This window comes from Esox lucius, chromosome 4 (assembly GCF_011004845.1).
Source record: "Esox lucius isolate fEsoLuc1 chromosome 4, fEsoLuc1.pri, whole genome shotgun sequence".
NCBI lineage: Eukaryota > Metazoa > Chordata > Actinopteri > Esociformes > Esocidae > Esox > Esox lucius.
In genome coordinates, this window is record NC_047572.1 from 29,242,904 (window position 1) to 29,259,534 (window position 16,631).

At 44.9% G+C, this 16,631-nt stretch overlaps 1 protein-coding gene across 2 annotated transcripts in view; it reads left to right on the top strand.

The window, feature by feature from the left end:
* The first annotated feature begins 4,381 nt into the window (after positions 1 to 4,381).
* LOC105028103 (protocadherin Fat 4) overlaps positions 4,382 to 16,631 on the top strand; it is an 86,316-nt gene continuing 74,066 nt past the window's right edge. For both annotated transcript variants that reach the window (XM_010900611.5, XM_020046046.3), the window contains exon 1: positions 4,382 to 9,985. In XM_010900611.5, coding sequence (XP_010898913.4) covers positions 4,880 to 9,985 — 5,106 coding nt within the window. In that variant the 5' untranslated portion in view covers positions 4,382 to 4,879. The remainder of the gene's footprint in view (positions 9,986 to 16,631) is intronic.

Here is a 16,631-nt window from a genome sequence, read left to right on the forward strand (position 1 = left end):
TTTCAAGTCACTTTGTATGTTATCTAAAGCCGTGTCTTACACTGCAGCTGAGGGATTGTATTGAAGTTCTACTCTTGAGTCTGGGGTTTGAAAAGACAACCAGATAATCTATATTATCCACCCCCAACGTAAATGTGAAATGGATATGGACTTAATGAGCGGAACCACGCGCCACTTGCAGCAATTTGTCACTGTCCTCCTGACTTTTGTGCTGGGTTTAAAGTTTCAGATTATTTTCAAAGGGATAAGAGAGTGTCATGTTGCTAATCATCATAATTATCTTATTTGAAAATTGCCATTCTAGAGAACGGGGCGATTTAAATTACCTTGATGTCAGGGTTTGAATTACATTTCTGTGCATGAACTGGCGATGGAAAAAAATAGAAGCACACCTATCTAGTAATGTTTATACGGTACAAGTTGTTTAGCATGGTTATACAACGGCGACATCTCCTGGGCAAATGCAGACAAATTGTTAGGTTTGATGCAGCATGACATTTCTTCAATCCACAGATACCGGGTTCCTGCAAAACAACCTGAATCTCTTCTCCGAGTCAAGTGAAATATCTCTAGAGAATATAGCCAAATAAGGCTGGACTCCAGAGAAGGCTAAGAGGATCGTGCTCTTGCACGAACGATCTCACATTCTATACGTTTAACAAGTATGCAGTGGAATTCACTATAGGTACAACTGGCCAAGGAAAAGGAAATCCACGATTGTACGAACAAAACACCAACAGGAGGCCCTTCTTACTTAAAATGGCGGATGCTTTCAAATGCGATGTCTATGCTTTCACACACTCTATAATGGGAAGTATATAGGGATGGATGCCCTTTTCTTCTCCATTACCAGCATTGGCAAAGGCAAATCAAAGACAACTGCCATAAGAATTTATGTTGCTCATGCTTCATATGCTTCCAGGGAAAATCCCAGAGGAAGCCTGAATTACAATTTAAAACATGGAGGCGTGTTAAACAAATACAGACGTGAAATGGACCCACAGTCAATATTAATAAAGGTTGAATTGCCACTGGCTGACAATTCATGGTTGTAGAATAGCCTTTCATTTCATTCTTCAAAAAGCAAATTAAAAGGACTTTCCATTGATTTCATTAGGCCCTTGCCCGAACACTCAAAAAAATTTATTAACTGTAGTCTACAAATAGTTATTTTTCCCCACACAATGTTAGATCAGAATGAAAGCCCTGAAACTGTTTAATATTCCTTTTGAATGAAAGTACTCTGAATATAATCTTTAAACAGTATCGACAATGTGTGAGTTTTTCTCTTAATGTGTTAACACATTTCCCACCTTGCAATCCAATTTGGTCGCTGATGACAGTAGAAACTCACAATTACTCATATGTTTTGTATTACAGAGCTCCTCCGTTCTCATTGACTCCTGCATTTTATCTTTTATTGCTGTACTCTAGCTTTACTGTATGTTGACAGGTTTTACAAGTGTATGTGCTCCCAGGTTATGCTCATGCACCCTGTAAAGGCATCAGGCTACAGTATTTCAGTCATTGAGGGGGTAAAAATTACTCAGAGCAAAGGGGTTCATTCTAAAACGTAGAACAGGAAGAAACATTAATTTGATGACATGTCGGGTGGACAGGAATATAGGGGAAACTGTCTTTCTCAGGGACAGAACAACAAAGTTAATTGTTTTCTAGCAACCTTTGGCTAACTGGTTAGATACCCTAAAATGCACATGTGCACATTTACTATTTCCAAGGTGAAACTTTTCTATGCGTCCTTTAATTATTTTACAAGCTATTATCTGAAATATTGTATTTCACCATAGAGATGGATAGAGACCTATTGTGGTTGAGAGGCAATTTTAGAATTGACTGACATTGTAGGCACCCATCATTTTATGTAGCCACCTGGGTAGGACTTTTGAATTCATTAGCTTATCCTTCATGTAGTCCCACTCAGTGGACTACATTAAAATGGTGGATGCATTCAATGGTGATGTCTATGCCGCAACACACTCTGTGATAGGAAATATATAAGGATGGGTCCCCCATTTCTCTACTTCTCCATGCCCTGCATTGGCCAAAGCAAAACAAAGGAAAGACAACTGCCATAACCATTTCTGTTGCTCACTCATTTCTGAGTGCACTGTTTGTCTATTTGGTAAAAGCTGGCATTTTGAGTACATACTTGCTGTGCATCTGAGGCTAAGATGGTGAGTACATAGACACATCATATTTATCAGGTCATTTACCATTGAAAAAATGGGTCACAGTTCCTGTCTACTTAATGGTTGGCTCTCCCTTTGACAGCAATGTGAAACCAGCTGGGTCATTTAGTCTAGTTTGTACAATGACTGTATTTGAAACAGAAGAATGAAAGAGTAGGATGTCTAGATTCCTCTTTCATCGATGCCTTCAGCAGCTAGAAAACATAATAAATTGTCCAATAATAATTTGTGTGGGTTATTCTCAACAATCAAAGGGATTCTTCTTTGCCGGGGGGTGCTTGGGTATTTTTTTTGGCACAATATACAGAAATTACATTTTTTATTCGTCTGAAACTGATTGGTGTCAATATACATTGTTTTATTTTTGTTGCTAATTTCACCTAACATTCGTTTCTTTTTTCTCTGCTCGGCTATCAACACTTTCCTTGAAATGGTTGTCAAGTTACTTTAAGATCTAAGCTTAGTGTTAACACAGGGGAGCCGTGCCAATAGGTCCTCTGAAGTGCCGAAGTTTAAACCCCCACTAGAGTTGAAAACATGAACTCGACTCCCCAGAATATGCGCAGAAAGAAACCAGTCCAAGTTAAAGAATTAGCGCAAACACAATCACAAGACGATTTCAAGCATACGGCAAGCTTCTGGCTTAGAATAATCAGGTTAGCCGGCTGACAGGCAGGAAAGACTGTGTGGGAAGCTAATCTGCTTTGATAGTGCCTGTCTCTTCTACACGCTGCAGAGACATCGAATGGGTTACGTACATTGGCTGTCAGTCCATGCGGTTCGTGCCAAACGTCCCCAGACAGTTTATAATTCAACTAAGCAGGGTCAAGTCCTCTCCTCTTTGAGTCTCCTGCGCGGCGACGTCCGGATCGCAACCTCGCGGTGAAAACAGTCGACTCGTGAACAAACATGGCCAAGGTTCAAACTGGGACGTATTTATTTTACGTTTAGTGAGTCTATAAAAAAATGTCTTTAACGATGCATAAATTCACAGACAAAGCAACATATGAAAACATGTTTTTCAAGTTTTACACACCAGTGAAATAACTTGAGTCATTTCAGTGAGTCAGTATGAGGCATTAGAGGCATTACTTTAGTTTGATCATCACACATTATGTATGGGCCATTATTAATCCCTAGCATTCACATATATATCATATGTAGTATGATCGGGACATTAGTAATCCACAGCATATGTGATAATCTACTGTACATTGCCTCCTACCTCCTACGTTTTCCTGACAGAGGTGCTCAGACCTGAACACAGTCGGACCATGCTGTTTGTGTTCCCCTGCTCAGATGTTCCACGCATCAACCCATGTCATGGGCTGTGTCATCGACTAAAAGATTCGTAGTATGGTGTCGTTAGCCAATGCTTAAAATAGCTTCCCTATCCAGTCATTGTAAGATGATTATTGTAGACCTGCAACAAAGTATGGCTCCTTCACGATTTACACTGAACACTAGGTGGAGCTAGGTACCCATATGTTAACTCTCAAAATGAAGACATGCACTTTTGAATCGTTTCCAAACTACAATCCTGTTTTGCATTTCTATGTTATGAGTAACAATTAACATGGAACCCTTGAGGTGCATCAAGAACTCTTCTGTTTCAAATGTGTGACTATGAGAAATGCAATAGGTAAACTTCCTATTTGGGGTTTTAATTAGATATCCTGATATTTTTTTTCTGTCAACCTGGCCTAGTAGGCTGCCATTGTATTCAATTACTAAGAATGATAAAGAACTAAAATATAAAGAATATAGGCTATGTATTCCTGTATGTATGTAACTTTGACTAATTAACACATTCTGAAGTAATTAATTTAAAGGAAATGTTAGTTTTTTTAAGACAATACAGGCCTAACATATCTTATGTAGTCCTTAAGGCCTACTGTGGTTATCATAACAAACTAACGGTGAACTCACTACCTGTCTCTCGTGCGGTGTTGACCGTTCATTAATTTGATTGACGTTCTCCTCCACAAGCCACGACAAGGGCTCCGGTTTACAATAGAGAGGAAAAGCAAGGAGGGCGGGCAGGAGCACTGTTATCCAATGGGATACCGGTGGGAGGGAGTTTTCCTAACTCCAGCTTTGTTCTAAATTACTAGGGACCTAAGTATATGACTGGAGCTTCTGCACCGTTATTCCACGGGACATTTCATTGGTAGCGCTGAGAATATGTTTGCCTCACTTTCCCGTATTCTATAAATACAATTATTGAAATACTTTGTAACTTTTGGTTACACTTTTGACAACGGAGAGGAGTTATTGGCAGCTAGACTATACTTTTTAAGTTCCCACAATTTGAGCTTTATTGCGCATATGAACCATAATGAATTGCCGCTCACAGAAGATGCGTTTTTCTACACGGGAGTAGCCTAGTGGTACGACTTCATTGACAAGCAAAGGACGTCCGAGCACCACGGATTAATTGCATTCCAAGGATTCAATTACTACATAAAGATATTCTAACAAGCGAAAAAACAACAACAGCACTTAACTTGGTAGCCTTCTCTGAGGACATATCCTTTATCATCGCTGGAATTATTGCAGTGAGTCACGCACTTTTGGAATATAATGCTTTAATGTTGGCTGAACTACAATAAAGTTGATGCATCTTCGGCATGGACTTTTTCTAATTAAAGTGGACTGGGAATTTGACCATGGCGCTTACAGGTAGCGGCTTAGGCCGGTTCCATTTGATTTTATTGATGCTATGGACCCTGTCGCAATACTCTTCATCCAGCCAAGTCCGTCAAGAGTTTCAGGTATTAGAGGAGCAACCGATTGGTACCTACGTTGGAACAATAGAGACCAAGCCCAGCTTCACCTATCGTTTTAGTGAAAACCACAAACTTTTCGCAATCAACGGCACCACTGGAGTCATTTACACCTCCTCGGTGATTGACAGGGAGATTTTGCAAAGTAATGTCATCAATGTAGTGGTACTCTCCAGCCAACCCACCTATCCTACCGAAGTTAGGATTATTGTACTGGATATAAATGACAACTCCCCAGTGTTTCCAGACGCGTCGATGGTGATTTCGTTCAAAGAGGACGCAAGCAATGGCAGGCAAGTGATTCTGGACACCGCTACGGATTCGGACATCGGCAGTAATGGAGTGGATCACACAACGTACAGAATAGTGAATGGCAACGAGCAAAGGAAATTCCGTTTGGATATTACAGTCAATCCTAGTGGGGAGGGGGCATTTTTGCATCTCGTTTCTGCTGGAGGTTTGGACAGGGAAGTAACTCCGTTCTATCAACTTTTGATAGAAGTGGAGGACAAAGGAGACCCTAAAAAGTTTGGCTACCTGCAAGTAAATGTAACTATCCAAGATGTAAACGACCACCCCCCTATTTTCGACCATGACCAACATCAAGCTAGTGTTTTTGAAGATGCAGCAGTTGGTTCTAGTGTTCTGCAAATAACTGCATCAGACCAAGATGAGGGAGTAAATGCAGAAATCAGTTACTTTTTAGATGAGGGAACCCCTTTTCAGATTGATCCCAAAGCAGGCACCATTATTATAAAAGAAAGTTTGGATTATGAGAGTAAGAAAGAATACTCTTTGACTATCCATGCTGTGGATAATGGGGTGCCTTCTCTATCTGGTAGGTCTGAGGCCACTATCAAACTACTGGATGTTAACGATAATGACCCAGTTGTGAAGTTTAGATATTTCCCCACCACATCTAAGTTTGCCTCTGTTGATGAAAATGCTCAGATTGGTACAGTGGTGGCCTTACTGACTGTCTCAGATTCAGACTCTCCTACAGCCAATGGTAATATATCTGTCTCAATATTGGGGGGCAATGAGCAGAAACACTTTGAAGTTCACACTTCCCCAGTTCCAAACTTAAGCTTAATCAAAGTGGCGAGTGTGCTAGACAGAGAGCGTATTTCCTCCTACAACCTGACTGTGTCTGTGTCGGACAATGGTAAACCCACAGCCAGGTCCTCTTTTGCCAGCCTGGTTATTTTTGTGAATGATATCAATGACCACCCCCCTATATTCCAAGAAGCCTTGTATAGAGTAGATATCAGTGAAGACATTCCAAAAGGCAGCTACATTAAAGGGGTCTCTGCAACAGATGGTGACTCTGGGCAGAATGCCAACCTTCGCTACTCCCTGGTGTCCGGAAACGGTTTGGGGTGGTTTGCCATCAGCGAGAACAGTGGTTTGGTTACCAGTGCATCTTTGTTGGATAGGGAAGTAGCATCTGAAATAGTGCTCAACATCAGTGCCAAAGACCAGGGCCTTCAGCCTAAAATCTCCTACACTAAACTAATAGTCAACATAACTGATGTGAACGATCAAGTGCCCACATTTACACAGAGCACGTATCATGTGTCCCTGGTGGAGCACTGTCCAGCCGGCAGTGAGTTGCTGGTGCTGTCAGCCTCCGATGATGACCTCGGGGCCAATGGAACTATCCGGTTCTCATTTGACCCAGAGACTCCTTCCAGTGAACAGGCATTGTTCCGCCTGGATGTTGCAACGGGCAGGTTGAGCACAGCCACAGAGCTGGACAGGGAGGACCGATGGGATTATTTGCTCTACATCCAGGCCACAGACTCCGGCTGCCCCCCTCTCCACTCCATTTGTAAAGTAAATGTCACCCTGAGGGATATAAATGACAATAGGCCGGTTTTCTACCCAGTCCAGTACTTTGCCAATGTGCAAGAGAACGAACCCTCCGGCTCATTGGTCACCACTGTGCTAGCCTCAGACCCCGACCTGGGGAGGAATGGCTCAGTGAAGTATACCATAACTGCCGGGGATACATCCAAATTCCACATGAATAGCAACTCGGGTAAAATCACCACCTTGGTCCCGCTGGATAGGGAGGAGAAGACAGCCTACCAGCTTCAGGTCACGGCAACCGATGGTGGCGGACTCCGCTCGGACACCCAGGCCACTGTCACCGTTAATGTCATTGACACCCAGGACAACCCCCCTGTCTTCAGTCAGAGCCTTTACAGTTTTGTCATGTTCGAAAATGTCGCCGTTGGCACGGTCATCGGCGCCGTGTCTGCCACCACTGTTGACCTGAATACAAACATCACATATTTAATCACCTCGGGGGACCATCGGGGTCTTTTCACTGTCAGTGGCGCAACCGGTCAGATCAGGGCCTCCGGTCAGATTGACAGAGAGGAGCAGTCATTCTACCAGCTCAAAGTCATAGCCAGAGGGGGAGAAGTGACGGGGGAGACACTCGTCAACATCACGGTCAAGGACCTGAACGACAACGCACCCCGTTTCATCCACGCCGTCGAGCACGTCAGCGCCGTGGAGAACTGGAGCACGGGACATGTGATATTCCAGGCCAAGGCGGCGGACCCTGACGAGGGCTCCAACGGCATGGTGGTCTACAGCCTCAGGCAGAACCCGAAAGGCCTGTTCCACGTCCATGAGAAACATGGGCTCATCACACTGACAGGCCCTCTGGAGGTCAGCACCAACTCCTACCAGGTGGAGGTGCTGGCCTCCGACATGGGGGTTCCCCGGCTCACCTCCAGCCTGACGCTGACAATCAGCGTGTACGACGTCAATGATAACTCTCCAGTGTTTGACCAGCTCTCGTATGAGGTCATCATTCTAGAGTCTGAGCCGGTCAACAGTCGCTTTTTCAAGGTGGAGGCCACGGACAAAGACTCTGGCCTGAACGGAGAGATTATGTACAGCATAGTGGCTGGGAACACGGGCGATGTGTTTGGGATCTTTCCGGATGGGCAGTTGTACATCAAGACAGAGCTGGACAGAGAGGTCCAGGACAGATATAACTTAGTGCTGGTGGCCAGAGACAGGGCAGTGGAGCCGCTAAGCGCGAGTGTCAATGTCAGTGTAATTCTAGATGATGTGAATGACAATCGTCCCCTCTTCAACAGCACTAATTACGTGTTCCAATTTGAGGAAGAGCAGAAGAGAGGGTCACTCGTAGGGCGAGTTTTTGCTGAGGATAAGGACTTTGGCCCCAACAGTGAAGTCAGGTACACGTTTGAGACTCCACAGCCCAACTTTGAGTTGAACACCATCACAGGGGAGTTGACCAGTACTCTACAATTGGACCGCGAGTCTCTCATGAGACAGAGAGGCGCCGCAGTGTTCGGCTTTACGGTTGTGTCCTCAGACCAGGGGCTCCCCAAGCCCCTAAGAGACCAGGCCAAAGTGCAGGTTTACATCCAAGACATCAACGACAACCCGCCTAAGTTCACCAAAGACATTTACCAGGCCTCCATCTCAGAGTCAGCCCAGAACATGACACAACTTCTGAGGGTGTCTGCCTCAGACGTAGATGAGAATAGAAATGGACTGGTCCGCTACCACATAAAGGACGGCAACGAGGAGAGCCAGTTCACCATCGATGGCAGCTCAGGCCAGATCACCCTAGTTGGAAAGTTGGACTATGAGGCGACTTCTTCCTACTCATTAAAAATTATCGCAGTGGACTCCGGAGCTATGCCCCTGTCGTCTTCCTGCATGCTCAGCATTAGCATCCTGGATGAGAATGATAACTCCCCGTCATTCCACAAATCCACAATATCTGTGGACGTTCTGGAGAACATGAGGATTGGAGAGCTGGTGGCTTCAGTGACGGCTACTGACTCCGACTCAGGTCCCAATGCCGACATAACATACAGCATCACTGCGACCAACAACCACGGGACCTTCAGCATTAGCCCCAACACAGGAAGCATCTTCCTGGTGAAAAGGCTTGATTTCGAAACTCAGCCTTTTTACAAACTGAATATAACTGCAAAGGACAGTGGGAGGCCGCCGAGGTCCTCAACGATTCCTGTTGTCATTCACGTCAGAGACTTCAACGACAATCCTCCGGTGTTTACCCCAGGGGACATTTTCAGATCCATTCCTGAAAACATGCCCGTCTCCGCGTCGGTGATGACAATCACGGCTCACGACACTGATGCAGACATCAACGGGCAGCTGGAGTACTCCATAGTTCAACAGACGCCCCGAGGAGGTCACTTTAGCATTGACTCTAGCACTGGACTCATATACACCAACAAAGAGATTGATAGAGAGTTCTCCAATCTCTTCGAGTTGACGGTCAAAGCCACTGATCAGGCAGTTCCTGTGGAATTCCGTCGCTTTGCCCTGAAAAATGTCACCATATGGGTGACCGACTTGAACGACAATGTCCCCACGTTTGTTTCCCAGAATGCCCTGGTCGCAGAGTCCACCATAGTCATCGGCTCTATCCTCACAACAGTGGTCGCGTTCGATCCTGACGAGGGCTCCAACGGCGAAGTGGAATACGAGCTGGTGAAGGGCGACTCGGACACGTTCATCATGGACCGCTACAGTGGGGACATCCGGTTGGCCTCTCAGCTGGTGCCGTCCAGGCTAATCTACAGCCTGACCGTGTCGGCCACTGACCACGGCTCGGAAAGGAAGACCTCCCGGACCGAGCTAACCATCATCCTCCAGGGTGCAGACGGGCCCGTCTTCTCGCAGCCCAAGTACATCACCATACTGAAGGAGGGCCAGCCGCCGGGAACCAACGTCATCTCCCTGGACGCCTCCAGCCCCAGGGGCTCGGCCACCAAGGTGGAGTTTTTCATAGTTTCCGTCCGCAGTGGCGGCAAGGCCGTGGGACGCCTGTTCACCATTGGCCGCCACACCGGAGTGATCCAGACCGCTGCCGAACTGGACCGGGAACAGGGCTCTGACCTCTACCTGGTGGACGTGTACGCCATAGAGGCGGACGCCAGTCAACCCAGGACGCAGAGAGCTGAGGTTAGTGACCCGTGTTTTTCTCTCTTGCTATTGGCGGGCGCCGGCTTCTTTGCATTGTGGTTGATGGCTTCGAGACAGCATAAATTGAATCCGTGCAGATGTTGAAGTCATTTAGTGGGATTAGATGAAATGAGATCAAGGTTTCGACTGGAAAACCTGGGAGTGAAAGGAAAGTGTCACACACACAACGGGTCTACCTAGTGGATTCTTATGCACATAAATTATTTTGCGTTTTCCGAATATACCAAATTTTTCTTATTTTTTTTACATTTGACATTTTAGTAATTTACATTATATTACATCCAAATTGCTTTGGACATGAGCAAGTAGGCCTTGTTTTTTTTGGCATGATTTATTTTATTGTCCCAGTTCCCAAACAGTACTGGTCATAGCAGCCCTTTTAGCTGTGTTTTCTGGGAAAAGGAAATGAGTGCCTGCCTATCAAGAGTTGTAGATGTTCTCCTGCTCTTGTAAAACTGGATATTCTTATCAGTGAATAAGAACAACACATCTCGCAACCGAATGTGTTTTGCTCATTGAAGGAATTAATCACATCAGGTGTGATAAAGATCCCTGAGAAATTCAATTCTATTTCTGTAGGCAGTAATGGAAAACAGGTATCAGGATGATCTAGTGTAGGTAGCCTACATCAGTGCCAGTATCGCGTTGGTGTTAGGACCCTGAGGTTGTTTTGGTTTTAAGAGTGGTCCTATGGAACCTCCCTCCAGCACTGGGCCAGTGTCAGCGTTGCAATAAGTGACCATTGAAATTGGGTAAATCTGTGAAAAGATTATTGGGGAGGGGTGAAAGGGAAAATAATCTTGTAGACTGAAATCTAAGCTAGCTGTTCAGTTCGCGTTATGTGATGCGCCTCTTGGCTTTGTTTTAATTTTCCCTCGGGGACGTAGTTCAATTCTCCAAAGCCAACCGCTGAAACATTAAACCCAGTTTTGGGTGTCTAGAGTCCCAGCCACTCCTCAAATGAAAAACAAATGTGAATCTGTGTACTATGTGTTTTGGACATTTCAACTGGAACCTAAAGTTTCATGTCGTTATAGGCTTGATGATACGTGTTTGTAAATTTGAGCTTTCTGAGCGCAACCAAATGTATTTCACTGCTACTTCTTATTGGAAAATGTGTTTTTGGTTATTGCTTTGTAGGTTGCTTGTAAAGGGACTTTTCTGAAACTCAATAAATGACATTAGGGTAATTATAGTAGATGCTTTGACAGTTTTTGTGGATAAGATTTCAACCCTTACTCTTATTGAAATTGATATTCAGTACATTGATAGGTTATTTACAGGTAAAATGTAATATTATTAAAATCACAAATTACAGTATTTGGCTAAATTATGTTAAGTAATTTTTGTTAATGTTATTATGGTCAAATGGGGATATCAAATTCCTCCCTGTTTTGCCTGCAGCACTGCAGATTGTAATCTCTTCTATTGAAAACTCAGCAGTCAAGATAATAGGAGAGATAATGCTTAACTCATTTCTGAGCTGTTCCCTGTTCGCAGTCCAGTAAAGTTAAATACTTCTTCAGTCCCCTGAGAATGACTTAAACATATGGCTGTACAGTCACTGTCTTTATTGTTCATTTTTACATTTAATAGTTCAGTCACTTTGATGGTCTTAAACTGCCTTTCTTGTGCGCGATTTAGCTGTTCTCATTTGGCCTACTTTAAAGCAGTCTCAGGTACTGCACAGTTGTGTGAAAAGCCAGGCTAAGGTCTTAGAATATCACATTAAAAAAGCAAACCTTTAAGTTCTCCAAAGAGGATTTTTTATTTTTTTACTTTTTCAACTTTAAAGCCATTTGCATTTACTTTGTCTTCTATTGATTGTTATTTGTCTCTTACGATTTACACTGTGCCCATGTTTGTGGAAAGGATAGAACCAAGAGAATTCAATTGAGTATGCTTTGAGTATGCAATGATTGCTATCCCAAACAACCGGACACAGTGCTTAACCTGCCACAAAACAGAAGTTACTACTGACTTGTTTTGACACTGACTTGTGTAATTGCCATTGATTGTTGATTGGTTTCCGTCTTTTGGGATTAAGAGTTTGCTTGGATAGCAGAGCATCTCTTGACCTTTCCGTCACTATTGTTTACAATGTCTGGCCCTTCTCTCTTTCCGTATTCCACTGTCTGATGTGCCCTCCCCCTTTCTTTCTTTCTTTTTTTGTTTCTCTCTGTCACTCCACTCTCAGCCTAAATCCCACTCCCTCTTCATCTCAATTGTTTTCTTTAGGTCATTGTGAAAAGAACTGAAAGAGGTTTTAGTAGAGATCCTGAAGTGCCCATATCACTTCTTGCCCCGCTCAAGCATTGTTCTTTCTGGACATAAACACTGTCAACTCGCAACAGTCCTCCCTTTGTTTTGCCCTCACAGATATAGTGTTGCTCTGCTCTGGCACTGATTCAGCTGGCTTTTTTCCCCCTTCTTTTTGAGCTAGCGTCATTCACACTTACAGATTTTGGGTGGCGTATCCCCCTTGCCCCCCACCCTGCCAATCCCTAATGGAAGACTAGGGATGTGGGAGTCACTTGGGGAGAAGTTTCGGATCAACTCCCAAACTGAGTAGGGGAGCGTGATCAGTATTCTTGGACTGGACATTGAAACAAGGGAATGCAGATGGCTAGGTTAGATAGATGCTTCTTATTAGGGTTTGTCAGGATAATGAAGGATCTTTTCTTTTCTCTCCCTGTCCTGTCTTTTGCTCCCTCACAAATTCTGTTCGCGCCCCCCTTACTTCTGACAGATATAATACATTCTGTCCCAGAAAACATCCACTGTGAAGCCTAATTACATTCACTCTTTTGAAACAGTTTCAATGTGTTTTAAAACTGCGGTGATGCTATTTTGGCCAGGTATCTTAGAAGGTGTGTGTTTAACATCAATTAGACTAACGTAAAAAATAAATACTCTGACATAGTTGGAAACATACCATTTCTTAGTGATACCACTCTGTTTTTTGCACGCTTACTGGAGATTAAATGGATTGCGTATCCACCTCAAATGCCTTACCATGGCTTACTATACCTCACCTGGGTTCAAACTGTCTGGTTTCACCAATTATTTAACCTACATTTAATTCAGCTTGTTGCCTTGTGCAAATATAACCCATGGACATATCCAAAAGTTCAAACCCCTCCCATCCAATTCTCCCCGCAGTCTCCATCAAACAGTCAAAGTATCAGAAAGAAACCAAATGCCCTTGAACCCAGGTCCGATAAACTCCCCTAACTTGAATCCTGAGGAAATGTGATTAGGGCATTAGTGGCGGGCGGAGTGCTTTATGTTGTGCAGAAAACACGGTATGAAACACAAAACCTCCCCAGGCAGGTAGACAGAGGGCTGCGCTGACCTGGGACCACATGATACGATGCTGGTGTGGGGGAGGAAGGGTTTCAGAAGGCCAGCGAGACCGTAAATTCACTGGACGAATCGGCTGGCTGTGTATTAACAGTTGTCACCGCGTTCCTTCCTGGACTCGATGCATGGCATGGTACTCCCTGTCTAGGTGGTCCCGTCCGGGGCCAAAGTTGAGGCAGTCAAACGGGGGGGGGGGGCCTCGCTAAGTGCCTTTGTCTTTAACGAGACAAAAGCGATAAAGCCCTCCTCACCACACACATACAGGGGGGGAGAAAAAAAAAAAAGCTTGGTTTCTCGTGTACAAGACACATGGGCCACGGACCTGGGCCACGGATCCATGCCACACATCAAAAATCTGCCGCCGCCGGGTTCAGACCGTGATGCATTCCATGTGAGGAAAGCAACGCACACGGTTTCACGCCACCTCCTCTATCTCCCTCCATCTTCCTGGAAGAATGACCGTAACTGCTACAGTATCAGTGCCGCTGCAAAAATAGTGCTGCCAGGTCACGTCTGTGGTTTTCACCGCGTAGCCTCCTGCCAGGGCTCTGTGCAGAGAACTCACCCGACGGGCCTCGCCATAACACAGCGGTCACAATATACAGTAAACCGGCTCAAATTTCTCATACGCTTTACTTTTCCGCCTTTTGCCTTCGCCCCGGGTTTCCGGGCCAGTGGCCGTCGCAGTCTCACAGTGAGTGTGGGTATGGCAGCCTCAAGGCGCGAGGTTGAAAACAAAGGCTGTTTTTCGTCGTTACCCGGGCCGGGTGTGTGCCGCTATGTAGGCGAGCTATGTCCAATGACGTCTTGACCCTGCCCCCCTCCGTTGCACCCCCTCCTTCCTCTTCTCTTTCTTCCCCACCCGCTCTTCCTTTCCCTCTATTGTTCTCTGTCTACTTCTGTGCAGGAGGCATGTATACAACATACCGTTTTTTTGACGAACAATTCAGCAGACTAAATGCTTTTCGGGAGTTTGTAATGAAGGTTATAAAGCAGCACCTTTGGTTGGCCGAAGTCAACAAAGGGTGAGACCACCGACTGGAGGAACATATGTCTGAAAGAGGTCTACAATAATCAGTTGTACTCTGCCTCATTCTGGTCGTCCGTTTGACTGTTGGTAACCTTCCAAAAAGACCACAGGTTTTTGCTTAGAGTAATAAATGACTGCGGCGTGATCTGTGCACGCTCCAAAGACCTTGCGCAGAGTTTATTTTTACTTCAGAGATACATTTCCCTGGTTCTGTGAATTTGATTGTCACACCTCATTTGCCGGCCATTCCTCGTCTTCAGAGCACATGGGCCGAGCGCAGAGGCTCAACTGGTGCTAAACCCTGCTGCTTTGGTCTGTGAAACAAGTGGTCAAGTAACAGGGATGGGGCCATTATAGGCTTACTGAGTTGGTTCTCTTGATCGGAGTTGTGATGAGAAATTCCGATATTGAGTAAACAGTGGTTTAGAGTTGTGTGCCATTGACACCAAGCCAAATTAGACATAATATACAATCTGGAGCTGTTTACATCTCACTATTATTGTATTTTTTATGACCCCCCCCCCACACACACACACACATTTGACCACTTTTTTTCTCCCGGCGTCTTGACATTACATATGTGAATACAGTTGTGTCTCACCGCAACAAGTGCTCGGGAGAGTCGTAATCAGGACATGCCTCCTCTGTAGCATGTCCCTCCAAGTCGTGCTTTTTACCATGCGGCTTGGTCAACCAGGACATCAGCCGGGACCAACATGCTTTGAGAAGAACGCCCTGGAGGTCTACCAGGACCAATGCGCTTGGAAAAGGACACCTAGGAGGTCAATCAGGACCAGTGCACTGAAGAAAAACGCCCTGGAGGTCAACCAGGACCAATGCGCTTGGAGGAAAACGCCTCCGGCTAACACAAGGAGTGACTAGAGTGCGCCATGTCAAGATAAATCTCGATATCCATTCCAGCCCCCCAGTGTTGGTGTCTAATAGCATGACCGGGGAATTAACCCGCAACTGCCTCAGACCACTTTGCCACTCAGGAGGGCCTTTCAGCTTTTATTAACATTGCTCACATTTTTAACATGTAATGTTACCCATACTCCTTACTTCGGAAAACACTACACTGAAGGATGTTTGGTTCTCCTCCACAAGGACTGCAGGTCACAAAAATTGCCAAAATATCTGATGGAATCATATAGAATGTACGGTATATGGAATTATATATGAGCGGTAGATTTCATATAGAGTCACCAGGCAAGGTAATATCTATGTTACTCAAGTTCACAAAACGTGTGTGGTGTCAGAAGGAACCATTACGGTAAATCTTGTCCAGTTTCAGTTAAAAAGATTCCAGTGCCTACTCTTGTAGAAATGTAATGAAGACAGTGTGTCGGCACCTTGGGAGATTGGGTTGAGGTGACAGAGGTACAAGGGGTGATTTTGGCACATTTTCACTGCGGTAATAATGGAACCCAGCTACGAAATTATTTGTTGTACACATGATTCACACTGACACACATACTCTCTCTCTCTCTCTCACACACACACACACACACACACACACACACACACACACACACACACAGACAAACACACACATGCAAAACTACCTTTAGGTTTCAACTTTCCTAAAAAAAAAAAAAAGCTCCTTCACTTTTAGAGTTAAACTATTAATTCCAACCTCCACCCCAGTGACATTTAACTATCAAGTCCAACCTCCACCCCAGTGCCATTAAACTATTAAGTCCAACCTCCACCCCAGCGACATTCAACTATTAAGTCCAACCTCCACCCCAGCGACATTAAACTCCAACCTCCACCCCAGCGACATTCAACTATTAAGTCCAACCTCCACCCCAGCGACATTCAACTATTAAGTCCAACCTCCACCCCAGTGCCATTAAACTATTAACTCCAACCTCCACCCCAGCGACATTCAACTATTAAGTCCAACCTCCACCCCAGTGCCATTAAACTATTAACTCCAACCTCCACCCCAGCAACATTCAACTATTAAGTCCAACCTCCACCCCAGCGACATTAAACTCCAACCTCCACCCCAGCAACATTCAACTATTAAGTCCAACCTCCACCCAAGCGACATTCAACTATTAAGTCCAACCTCCACCCCAGTGCTATTAAACTATTAAGTCCAACCTCCACCCCAGCGACATTCAACAATTAAGTCCAACCTCCACCCCAGTGACATTAAACCGAGATCTCTGCACCCTCTGCACATTTTAAAGCTGCTCCTCATGCTGTTCGCGCAGTCAGAAG